Source organism: Pan paniscus, chromosome 9, assembly GCF_029289425.2.
Source record: "Pan paniscus chromosome 9, NHGRI_mPanPan1-v2.0_pri, whole genome shotgun sequence".
NCBI lineage: Eukaryota > Metazoa > Chordata > Mammalia > Primates > Hominidae > Pan > Pan paniscus.
Window position 1 is genome coordinate 6,030,798 of NC_073258.2, and position 13,153 is coordinate 6,043,950.

The 13,153-nt window shown below is 42.4% G+C and overlaps 1 protein-coding gene across 12 annotated transcripts in view; it reads right to left on the reverse strand.

The window, feature by feature from the left end:
• NUP98 (nucleoporin 98 and 96 precursor) overlaps positions 1–13,153 on the reverse strand; it is a 122,893-nt gene that overhangs the window by 90,384 nt on the left and 19,356 nt on the right. For 7 of the 12 annotated variants that reach the window (XM_008961891.5, XM_055094009.2, XM_034932006.3 and 4 more), the window contains 4 exons: positions 10,535–10,674; positions 8,273–8,380; positions 6,388–6,568; positions 3,226–3,389 (listed from right to left, as the gene is read on the reverse strand). In XM_008961891.5, coding sequence (XP_008960139.4) covers positions 3,226–3,389; positions 6,388–6,568; positions 8,273–8,380; positions 10,535–10,674 — 593 coding nt within the window. The remainder of the gene's footprint in view (positions 1–3,225; positions 3,390–6,387; positions 6,569–8,272; positions 8,381–10,534; positions 10,675–13,153) is intronic. The other 5 variants (XM_034932010.3, XM_055094015.2, XM_034932008.3 and 2 more) reach the window with 1 other exon arrangement.

A 13,153-nucleotide genomic window follows, 5' to 3' on the forward strand; every position in this document is an offset into this window, starting at 1 on the left:
TAAAAGGTTTTAATTTTGAAAAAGCCCAATTTATCTATTTTTTCTTTTTCTGCTTTTGCTGTCCTATCTAAGATATTACTGTCTAACTAGGTTTCTTCTAACAGTTTTATAATTTTAGCTCTTGCACTTAGAAATCTGATCAATTTGTGGCCAGGCATAGTGGCTCACACCTGTAATCCCAGCACTTTGAGAGGCTGAGGCAGTCGGATCATTTGAGGTCAGGTGTTCAAGATCAGCCTGCCTAACATGGTGAAACCCTGTCTCCACTAAAATATAAAAAAATTAGCCGGGCACGGTGGCGCACACCTGTAATCCCAGTTACTCAGGAGACCAAGGCAGGAGAATCACTTGAACCCAGGAGGCAGAGGTTGCAGTGAGCCAAGATCTTGCCACTGCACTCTCGTCTGGGCAATAGAACAAGACTCTGTCTCAAAAAAAAAAAAAAAAAATTGATCAATTTTAACTTTTGCAGTTAAAAAATGCTGTGAAGAGTCCAACCTCATTATTTTGCATGTGAATAATCAGTTGTCCCAGCAACATATGTTGAAAAGACTATTCTTTCCTCACTGAATTGTTTTGGTATCCTTGTTGAAAATCAATTGTCTACAAATGTGAGGGTTTATTTCTGGACTCTCACTTCTATTCAATTGGTCTATGTCTCTCCTTGTGCCAGTAACACAATTACTATTGCTTTATAGTAAGTTTTAAAATTGAGAAGTAAAGCCAGGTACAGCTGCTCACACCTGTAATCTCAGCACTTTGGGAGTCCAAGGAGAGCAGATTGTTTGAGCCCAGAAGCTCGAGACCAGCCTGGATAACTCGATGAAAACCCATCTCTACAAAAACTACAAAAATTAGCTGGACATGGTGGTGCACGCCTGTAGTCCCAGCTACTTGGGAGGTGAGGTGAGAGGATCGCTTAGCCCAGGAGGCGGAGGACACAGTGAACTGAGATCATGCCACTGCACTCCAGCCTGGGTGACTGCAGCGAGGCCTGGCTCAAAAAAATTAATAAAATAAAATTGAGAAACATGAAGGCCAGGCGCAGTGGCTCATGCCTGTAAACCCAGCACTTTGTGAGGCAGAGGCGGGTGGATCACCTGAGGTCAGGAGTTTGAGACCAGCCTGACCAACATAGTGAAACCCCGGCTCTACTAAAAATACAAAATTAGCTGGGTATGGTGGTGCATGCCTGCAATCCCAGCTATGTGGGAGGCTAACGCCGGAGAATCCCTTGAACCCAGGAGGCAGAGGCTGCAGTGAGCTGAGATCGTGCCATTGCACTCCAGCCTGGGCAACAACAGTGAAACTCCGTCTCAAAAAAAAAAGAAAAAAAAAAAGAAGAGAGAGAAGCCTGAGGGTTCTCCAACTTGTTGTTTTTCAAGATTGTTTTAGCTATTCCGGGTTCCTTCTTATTCTTTCTTCAGTGTTTTTATCATGAAAAAGTGTCAAATGTTTTTTCTGTATTTACAAAGGTGATCATGTGGTTTTCTGTTGTTTAAATTATATTACCACAGTGTATTACAATGATTAATCATCATATGTTGAACCAACCTTCCTCGGATAAATCCCACTTAGTCATGGATTATGATCCTTTTTTGTTTGTTTGTTTGTTTTGAGACAGAGTCCCGCTCTGTCACCTAGGCTGGAGTACAGTGGCAAAATCTCGGCTCACCGCAACTTCTGCCTACTGGGTTTAAGCAATTCTCCTGCCTCAGCCTCCTGCATAGCTTGGATTAGTCACCCGCCACCCAGCCCAGCTAATTTTTGTATTTTTGGTAGAGACGGGGTTTCACCATGTTTGCCAGGCTGGTCTCGAACTCCTGACCTCATGATCCGCCCACCTCAGCCTCCCAAAGTGCTGGGATTACAGGCAGGAGCCAGCACGCCCGGCTGATCCTTTTCATATGTTACTGAAATCAGTCATCTAGTATTTTGAAGACTTGGGGGTACAAGCATACTTTTTTTTAAAATTTTTTTGGGATGAAGTCTCGCTTCGTCGCCCAGGTTGGAGTGCCATGGAGCAATCTCAGCTCACTGCAACCTCTGCCTCCCCCTGGGTTCAAGCTATTCTTGTGCCTCAGCCTCCCAAGTAGTCAGGATTACAGGCACCAACCTCTGTGCTTGGCTAAGTTTTGTATTTTTAGCAGAGACGGGGTTTCACCATGTTGGCCAGGCTAGTCTCGAACTCCTGATCTCAAGTGATCTGCCCACCTCGGCCTCCCAAAGTGCTGGGATTACAGGCATAAGCTACTGTGCCCAGCCCATACTTGTTTTTTAATCAGTAAAAGTATCTCTAATTTTAAGACGAGGTAAATTCCAAGTCCTGATCAATTACTCATACATCACTTCCTTCTTTAATTTCATACTTCCCTAAAAAATGTCCCTAGAAATAAACTAGTAATGACCATGAGGACCTTTTCTTTGGACACAGTATGGCTCTAAGTCGTAGGTCTCCCTTTAAAAAAAAAAAAAAAAAACAACTTATTTGTATGATTCCCAAGGGAACTAGCTGAACGTTCCCTTAGTTCCTGTTGTTGGCTATATTCTGAAATATAGTCAGTAATGAATAAGTATTTTCTCCTATACCCTATAGAATGGCTGTAGTCAATTTTCCAAGGTATAGCTTTAAGAGGGCCAAGTCCAGCCCACTAAGCAGTTCCTACTTAGTAATGAGAAAAATACTTTCAGAAAGGATAAGTGATCGCCTCAATAGCATCTCAACAAGTAAAGAGTAGAGCCCAGGCTAGAATCTAGGTCTTAATTATTCTAAGACTTTGTTCTCGGCCGGGCACGGTGGCTCATGCCTATAATCCCAGCACTCTGGGAGGCCGAGGTGGGCGGATCACGAGGTCAGGAGATCGAGACCATCCTGGCAAACACGGTGAAACCCCATCTGTACTAAAAACACAAAAAATTAGCTGGACATGGTGGTGGACACCTGTAGTCCCAGCTACTCGGGAGGCTGAGGCAGGAGAATGGCATGAACCTGGGAGGCGGAGCTTGCAGTGAGCTGAGACTGGGCCACTGCACTACAGCCTGGGTGACAGAGTGAGACTCCATCTCAAAAAAAAAAAAAAAACTTTGTTCTCTTCCCTTCATTAAATACCCTCAACTCTTAAGATTTGCAGTACAGGCAGAATTTGCTAGTTTGACATGATTAGAATCCTCATTACTTAACTCTACAAATAAGACATGGAGGTAAGTAAGGGTCTGTTTCCTTACCATGGTGTTGGTGCTTGGCTGCCCTATGGTGCTGGTATTACCAAAGGAAAAGCCAGTGTTCTGGGTGGTTGTAGCCTGGCCAAATGGTTTGCTGAAGAGGCTGGTAGTCTGCTGATTCTGTTGGCCAAAGAGACCACCTGGATTTGTTCCAAATCCAGTTGTACCTTTTAGGAAAAAGAAAAAAAAAAGAAAAAAGAAATAATAAAAAAAATGTAAACACCCAAAAATACAAAACCTTCCATTATCCAGTTGTTGTAATAGTCTTTATGTTATCTACTACCCTTCATTCACTACTTGATAATCTTTTTGTTTTCCATCCTTCACTTAACTCTAGATTTAAACTTTAACTTCTGTAATAACATCCTTACCCCAAGAAGCTTAACTAGGCTAAATGATCTTCCCTTGTAAGTCCACAGCTTCCTTCTGTTTTACAAGATAATACACTAGAAGTCAGCATGTGTATTTTAACCTTGCTAGTCTAGGTTAATGAGAACAAAGGCTTCTTCTTTACATGAATATATCCAGCCCACAGTCTGATATGTAATATTCAATAATGAATATGGGCCAGGCACAGTGGCTCACATCTGTAATAACAACATTTTGGGAGGCCAAGGCAGGAGGATCACTTGAGGACAGGAGTTCCTGAACAGCCTAGGCAACACAATGGGACCCCATCTCTACAAAAAAATTTTAAAAATTAGTCAGGCTTAAAGGCACTTGCTTGTGGTCTTAGCTACTTGGGAGACTGAGGTGGGTATATGGCTTGAGCCTGGGAGTTTGAGGCTGCGGGGAGCTGTGATGGAGCCACTGCACGACAGCCTGGGTGACAGAGCTAGACAGTGTCCTCCAACCCCCACCAAAAAACAGAAAAAATTATGAAACATTAGCCAGGCAGAATGGTGGGAATATTACTTGGGCCCAAGAGTTCAAGGCTGCAGTGAGCTATGATTGCTCCACTGCACTCCAGCCTGGTCAACAAAGTGGGATTCTGTCTCAAAAAAAAAAAAAAAAAAAAAGCATACTAAACTAAATCATGGAATATCAAGATTGAAAAGTACGTTAGGCTGGACATGGTGGTTCACACTGGGAGGCTGAGACGGGTGATCACCTGAGATCAGGAGTTCGAGACCAGCATGGCCAATATGGTGAAATCCCGTCCCTGCTAAAAATTAGGGCTGGACGGCCAGCCATGGTGGCTCATGCCTGTAATCCCAGCACTTTGAGAGGCCGAGGCGGGTGGATCATGAGGTCTGGAGTTCAGATCAGCCTGGCCAAGATGGTAAAACCCCATCTGTACTAAAAATACAAAAAAATCAGCCAGGCATGGTGGTGGGCATCTGTAATCCCAGCTACTTCAGAAGCTGAGGCAGAGAATCGCTTGAACCCAGGAGGTGGAGGATGCAGTGAGCCGAGATCACACCACTGCACTCCAGCCTGGGTGACAGAGCGAAACTCCATCTCAAAAAAAAAAAAAAAAAAATTAGGGCTGGCACCATGGCTCACGCCTATAATCCCAGCGCTTTGGGAGGCCGAGGCTGGTTAATAGCCTGAGGTCAGGGGTTCGAGACCAGCCTGGCCAACATGGTGAAACCCCAACTCTATTAAAAATATAAAAAATTGGCCAGGCATGGTGGCGGGTGCCTGTAATCCCAACTCCTTGGGAGGCTGAGGCAGAAGAATCGCTTGAACCTGGGAATTGGAGGTTGCACTGCACTCCAGCTTGGGCAACAGTGAGACTCCATCTCAAAAAAATAAAATAAAATTAGTCGGGTGTGGTGGCACATGCCTGTAGGGTGGCTGAGGTAGGAGAATCACCTGAGCCCAGGAAATCAGGGCTGCAGTGAGCCCTGATCACACCACTGCACTCCAGCATGAGCGACAGTAGTAAGACCCTAAAACCCTGTCTCAAGAAAAAAGAAAAGAAAAGAAAAAGTAGGTTAAATATAACTTAAATACGTATTTGTGTGTGTGTGTGTGTGTGTGTATGTACATCTCTTTAGAAGGCTATGAAAAGCTGTAATTTTTGCTTTTCTCTACAGAGGCAAACTGGTGGCTGGGGAAAGTGTATAAGGCAAGTATATAACCTCTGGTTATTTAGTTTTCTGTATTTTGTGAACTTTGTATCATATATGTGCATTACTTTTGCAAAAGTAGTATTTTTGTAAAGTAAATTAATCATCATCTTTAACTCCTCTTTCACATCCCACATTAAACCAATGCATTGGCAAATTCCATCAGTTCTATAATCAAACTGGGTCCAGAACCTCATCTTTTTTCTATTCCATCCTTTTTATTTAGAGATGGAGTCTTGCTGTCACCCAGGCTGGAGTGCAATGGTGTGATCTCAGATCACTGCAACCTCTGCCTCCCAGGTTCAAGCAATTCTCCTGCCTCAGCCTCCCAAGTAGTTGGGATTACAGGTGCTTGTCACCACGCCTGGCTAATTTTCATATTTTTAGTACAGGCAGGGTTTTACCATGTTGGCCAGGCTAGTCTTGAACTCCTGACCTCAAGCAACCCACCTGCCTTGGCCTCCCAAAGTGCTAGGATTGCAGGCGTGAGCCACCACACTTGGCCTCTTTTCCATCCTTGTCCAAGACACTAACACCTCTTATGTTGATAATAGCTTTCTAAGTAATTTGTTTCTACTCTTACAATCTACTGTCAATATAGGAGACTTCAGAATCATCCTTCACTCACAATCACATGACTTCTCTTTCAAAACAACTTTCAGGATTTCCTAAATCAAATAAAAATACAAGTCTTGATATTGGCCTACAAAGTCATATAAAATATGGCCCCTATATCCCCCAGTATTTTCCCTTGCCCTCTCTTCAAATGGCAAAAACTCAGAGTTTTTAGACTCAGTTTCCACTAGCTGGAATGTTCTTCCCCCAGAAATCTGTACAACTTGCTCCTTCATCTTCTTCAGATACGTCACTGCTCAAACATCACCTTCTCCTCTGAAGCATTCCTTAGTCGTCTTCATCTTAAACTGTCTTTCTCCCTTTCCCCACATACATCCAGGCATTCCTCGCTATTCCTATGGTATCCCTGAATTATTATTTTTCTCCATAGCACTTATCCCAAAATGGCAATTATGTTTTAGTTTTAGTTATCTGTCTCTCCTCAGTATAATCTAACATGATATCAAGTGCTTACTAGTTCCAAAGGCAGTTTTGTTCTGACCATATGCAAAGCCTGAATTAGTGGTGGAGGAGCTGAAGAGTCCTGTTGCACTGGAAGTGGCTGGAGAAGACCCAAACAAGCCAGTTGTGGTACCTGCTCCCACCTGGTTCTGTGGGCCCTTCCTGTTAGCCTGATAATCCTCTAAACGAAGTTCCTGAAGGGAGGGAAAACATATTTCTAATCTTAACATGCAGCTAAAAATAATTATTTAGGAGGCTAAATACTTGAATTTAGTATTCAAGTTCTATGTTCACATAGGAACCATAACTAAAAAAGAGAAAACTAAGGAATGACATTATATCATTACAGAAAAACATTTCCAATAGACACTAAAATCCATACCATAATTATCATAAAACTACAAGCCAAAGAGTCAATATCTTAATCTCAGTTTTCTTTCACAAACAATACACTCTTTTGGTAAAATGTCATAAAATAATCCTAACTCTCCCCAGCCCTAAAATATAAAAATAAAATAAAAATAAAAATTATAGTGAATTAACATATGTAGATTCTGTGGGGCAAAAAATTTAGAAAAAGAATAAAGTTTATCAATTTTGTCTCAAGTCCGGATGTTCCTGGCACAGCCCAATAAAGTAAGCATAGTTTGGTATGTAGAAAGAAGCAATCACTATAATCATGAATGACTATCAAAATGTACAACAACCTACTACATAAGCAATAAGAATGAACAAACTGACTTCATGCAACAACATGGATGACTATCTCAATGTTCAAAGACAGCCATTAAAAAGTACATAATGTGCCTGGGCGCTGCAGCTCATGCCTGTAATCCCAGCACTTTGGGAGGCTGAGGTGGACGGATCACAAGGCCAGGGTTCAAGAACAGCCCGGCCAACGTAGCAAAATCCCATCTCTACTAAAAATACAAAAATTAGCTGGGCATAGTGGCGTGCAGCTGCAATCCCAGCTACTCAGGAGGCTGAGGCAGGAGACTGCTTAAATCCAGGAGGCAGAGATTGTAGTGAGCTGAGATCACGCCACTGCACTCCAGCCTAGGCAACAGAGCAAGACTCGTCTCAAAAAAAAAAAAAAAATTAGCTGTGTGTGGTGGCCCACACCTGTAATCCAAGCTACTAGGGAGGCTGAGGCACGAGAATTGCTTGAACCTGGGAGGTGGAGGTTGTAGTGAGCCAAGATGTGCCACTGCACACCAGCCTGGGTGACGGAGTGAGATGCTGTCTCAAAAACAAAACAAAAAAAAAACAAAAAAAACCCAACTTTTATTAAGCTGTACTTTGCATAATTTTACTAAAAACACCTTCATATGCATGCATACACATTGCCCAGTGTAACAGAAGCAACATCCAATCAGAACAGATGATTAGACTGGGCTCAGTGGCTCATGCCTGTTATCCCAGCAAATTGGGAGGCTGAGGAAGAAAAATCGCTTGAGCTCAGGAGTCTGAGACCGGCCTGAGCCACATAGTGAGACCTCACCTCTACAAAAAAATTTTTAAAAATTAGCTGGGCGTGGGGCACATGCCAGTGGTCCCACCTACTTCGGAGGCTAAGGACGTGAAGCCTGGGAAGCTGAGACTGCAGTGAGCTGTGATTGTGTCACTGCATTCCAGCCTGGGCAAAAAAGCCCATCTCAAAAAAAAAAAAGACCATTAGGGGTGCTAGACCTTCACATACCCCTGAATATTACCCTGCCTAAACAAGTAGATATCTATAAATAATACTTGATTTTTAAAAATAATTTGGTTAATGTTAATTTTTTACATAAACCCAAACTGAACCGCTCTATCCTAAAGAAAATCAAAACCATTTTTAAAAGCTGCATTCCAATAAAATCAAAAGGTTAGACTGACATTCTGTATTGTATTTTACTGACCTCTAGTGACTTGCTTTCATATTCTTTCATAGCAGTAATACACTGGTGCTTGGTACTTATGTTAGTGCTAACTCCAGCTTTGACCATAGTATCTGTACCAGTTGGAGGCTGCAAAGTTAAATAAAGGCAAATTTGTAGGTCCAAGTTTTACATTCCTACTCTCTCAGATACAATTTCTCAACCACTGAACTCTAAAACTAGTCCCCCCAGGTCTTTTATACTGAGATGGTTTCAAGGGTGCTTGATTAAATATACTGCCATTTCTGATCTCTCCCTACATCAAGGTTATCTGAATAAATCAATCTTAGTAACAAAGTAATCACAAACGCAGGGATTAATCCCATAACCCAAGCCATCCAATTACATGCTAAAATACATGTAATATTATGCATAAAGAAAGCTTTACCCAATATATACCTTTAAACCTCTATATCTAAGTTCTCCTTTCTACTCCGCCCTGTAATGCTGCATTAAAAAAATACGGAGGGCCAGGCGCGGTGGCTCACGCCTGTAATCCTAGCACTCTGGGAGGCCGAGGCGGGTGGATCATGAGGTCAGGAGTTCGAGACCAGCCTGGCTAATAAGGTGAAACCCCGTCTCTACTAAAAAATAAAAAAATAAAAAATAAAAATGAGCCAGGCATGGTAGCGTGCACCTGTAGTCCCAGCTACTCAGGAGGCTGAGGCAGGAGAATCGCTTGAATCCGAGAAGCGGAGGTTGCAGTGAGCCAAGACCGTGCCACTGCACTCTGGCCTGGGCGACAGAGTGAGACTCCATCTCAAAAAACAACAACAACAACAACAAAACAGAAACTGGCCAGGCGCAGTGGCTCACACCTGCAGTCCCAGCACTTTGGGAGGCCGAGGCGGGTGGATCACTTGAGGTCAGGAGTTCAAGACCAGCCTGGCCAACATGGTGAAACCCCATCTCTACTACAAATACAAAAATTAGCTTGGGTGGGTGCCTGTAATCCCAGCTACTTGGGAGGTTGAGGCAGCAGAATCGCTTGAACCAGGAGGCAGAGGTTGCGGTGAGCCAAGATTGCACCACTGCGCTCCCGTCTGGCTGACTCTGTCTCCAAAAAAAAAAAAGAAAAAAAAGAAATATGGAAACCTTTTCCCCGATAACCTTACAAGGAAAAAGGCACAATAAGTAAAACTAACGATTCCTGCTGGTATTGCCAGTTTTCTCAACTACTGCACTTTCCAAGGGGCATCACACAGTATTCTTCACTATCATTTTATGTTTTAACTTCAAATTCGGGGTTGTAAATTTAGTACTATGAATTAACCAATTTACCTGACAAATTCTTCATTTTCTGGAGTATATTTTAACAAGTTTTATTTCTGCCAAAGATTTCCATTAGGCTAACTGCACCTCCAGCATACCCTAAGAATCCCCCAAATATTTACATCAAGTGGCATTCCACATGTTTCTGTAAACAAAATCCTCCACTCTAGCCCTCCACCCAATCCCTCTCAAAAAAAGAACACATACACAATAAACTTTACAGCCCCATTTAGCCATTTCATCAACAAAACCTGTATTTTTCATTGGGTACAGAATGCTGATGAGTTACTCTTATTTGCCCCCTATTCTTTATTCCCATAAAGATTAGTTGACCAGGCCGGGCATGGTGGCTCATGCCTGTAATCCCAACACTTTGGGAGGCAGAGGTGGGCAGATCACCTGAGGTCAGCAGTTCGAGACCAGCCTGGCCACCATGGTGAAACGCCATCTCTACTACAAAAAACTACAAAAAAATTAGCTGGGTATGGTGGTGGACTCTTGTAATCACAGCTACTCAGGAGGCGTAGGCAGGAGAATCACTTGAACCCAGGAGGTAGAGGTTGCAGTGAGCTGAGATTGCACCACCACACTCCAGCCTGGGCAACAAGAGCGAAACTCCATCTTAAAAACACAAAATAACAAAAAAAAAAAAAAAGAAAATTCAACAGTTGACCATTCAGAAGCAAATTCTTAACACAGTAAATTCAAATTCTACCTTACACCAGATTATAATAAAGTTTTATAAATACAAATTTTATTGGGATGAGCCTAATTCAAATATACATCATAATCTAGATTTACATTTCACAAGTTTTCCTGTCTACTATACAACTATTTATAGATTTTGTCTTTAACACATCGTTCAGGCAGTGTCAAGCTAAGCTGGAAAGAGAAGCAATTTTACAGTTCATCCTGCAAAGAAATATACATGCGGGAAAAAACATTCCACAAAGATTGGAAGAAAATACATACGTTAAATTTAATAGTAGTCCCAGTAGGAGCAGCTGTAAAACTACTTGGCCCAAAGAGGGAGCCAGATGTGCTGCCAAAAGGATTAGAGGTGGTATTTGTGGTTCCAAAGAGTCCTCCACTGCTAGTACTGGTTCCAAAATCTAAAAATAAGAAAGAAAAATGAGATGGTAACAGTAAGAAATTTAAGAATGTATAAGATGCATTGGAATTGGGCTGTGGCACTAGCGTCACAGTACTTCACTTCCTCATTTTTTTTTTTTTTTTTTTTTTGAGACAGGGTCTTGCTCTGTCTCCTAGGATGGAGTGCAGTGGTGCAATCACAGCTCACTGCAGCCTTGACCTCACAGGCTCAAGCAATACTCCTGCCTCAGCCTCCCAAGTAGCTGGGACCACAGGCATGCGCCACCACACCCAGCTAATTTTTTTTTTTAATTTTTGTAGAGACTGCCTTTTGCCATGTTGCTCAGGCTAGTCTCAAACTCCTGGGCTCAAGCAATCCTCCTACCTCGAAATCCTAAAGTGTTGGGATTACAGGTGTGAGCCACTGCACCTGATCTCATATCCTGAAATTTTTTACCTTTCAAATCTCCCAAGCAAATATATTCAAATAGAAATTTCTTTTTTTTTTTTTTTTTTTTTGAGACGGAGTCTCGCTGTGTAGCCCAGGCTAGAGTGCAGTGGCGCGATCTCAGCTCACTGCAACCTCCACCTCCCAGGTTGACGCCATTCTCCTGCCTCAGCCTCCTGAGTAGCTGGGACTACAGGTGCCCGCCACCAAACCCGGCTAATTTTTTGTATTTTTTTTTTTTTTAAGTAGAGATGGGATTTCACTGTGTTAGCCAGGATGGTCTTGATCTCCTGACCTCGTGATCCATCCACCTATGCCTCCCAAAGTGCTGGGATTACAGGTGTGAGCCACAGTGCCCGGCCCAAATAGAAATTTCATACAGAAAGATACGTACTTCCAGGCTCACAACTTTCAAGTGAAACAAAGTCTGAATCCTTTGGTCAGCTAAGTGTCCATAAAGCCCTAAGGTCACACTTGGAAGACAACTTAAAAGAAATACTTTGTTTCATCATAAATTTTATCTCATTTCTCCCTTTCTCATTTAACTACATGCTGAATGAACTTGTCTTTCTGAAAACATCTTGTCACAGACTTCAAGAGTGGTCACAGTACATTTTATTTACATACATTATAACATATACCTACACATAACCAAAAACTTTAGAATATACAAGTGGTCCTATTAGAGAAATCAAATATACGTTAATGTAAAATTTCACCCCCCAAAATTTCAGAAAAATTAGCAGCCACTGTCAATTACTTTACAGAAACTAATAAAGAAATAGCAAATCCTTGGATTACTTTACTTTTCCAAAAAGCTGAGTTTAAAAAAAAATTACTCATAAATGAATTTAATTGCTGCTAAGGAATATATTGCTGAAAGTATGAGAGACACTACTTCTAAAGAAGTTATGCCAGGCACGGTGGCTCACTCCTGTAATCCCAGCACTTTGGGAGGCCAAGGCGGGTGGATCACAAGGTCAGGAGTTCGAGACCAGCCTGGCCAATATGGTGAAACCCCATCTCTACTAAAAATACAAAAATTAGCCAGGCATGATGGCGGGCGCCTGTAGGCCCAACTACTCGGGAGGCTGAGGCAGGAGACTCGCTTAAACTGGGGAGGCGGAGGTTGCAGTGAGCAGAGATTGCGCCACTGCACTCCAGCCCGGGTAACAGATCAAGACTCCGTCTCAAAAAAAAAAAAAAAAAGAAGTTATACATATGGTGCCAGAAATGTCGCTAAGCAAAGAAATTTATATGCCAATATTTAGAATTAGTAACATCCTAATTACCAGGTTAAACAGTACTATGATTTCTCACTGGCAAACTGCTATTACTTCTTTCTAAAACATGTCTTAATATATAGTTTAAAGCAAATAGGCATATTTCTTTTGAATTAGTACTTCAAACTGCATTATATATTGTTATGGCTAAATATTTCAATGTTATACCAACAACTTTCCCTCTGGAAAATACTGATGGCAGGCCAGGCGCGGTGGCTCACACCTGTAATCCTAGCACTTTGGGAGGCTGAGGCAGATGGAACACGAGGTCAGGAGATTGAGACCATCCTGGCTAACACGGTGAAACCCCGTCTCCACAAAAAATACAAAAAAATTAGCCGCGCATGGTGGCAGGCGCCTGTAGTCCCAGCTACTCGGGAGGCTGAGGCAGGAGAATGGCATGAACCCAGGAGGCACAGCTCACAATGAGCCGAGATTGCGCCACTGCACTCCAGCCTGGGTGACAGAGCGAGACTCCATCTCAAAAAAAAAAAAAAAAAGAAAGAAAGAAAATACTGATGGCTGGCTAACTATTCATTCTTCCATACTCTTGTGCCAGGAATGGCATCACTTGATAAAGCATACCTGATGAACTAGCAGTGGTTGGCTCAAAGTACAGTGCTGTGTGGAGAAGTATCCCCAAGTCATGTTTGGACTTAAAGTGAAAAAAGTCATCAACTAAAAACATCTGCCATAGACAAAGAATGGAGGAGTAACCATGTCACGTCCATTATGTCATTCCTGCTCTAGTCTCTTCATACCAAATAT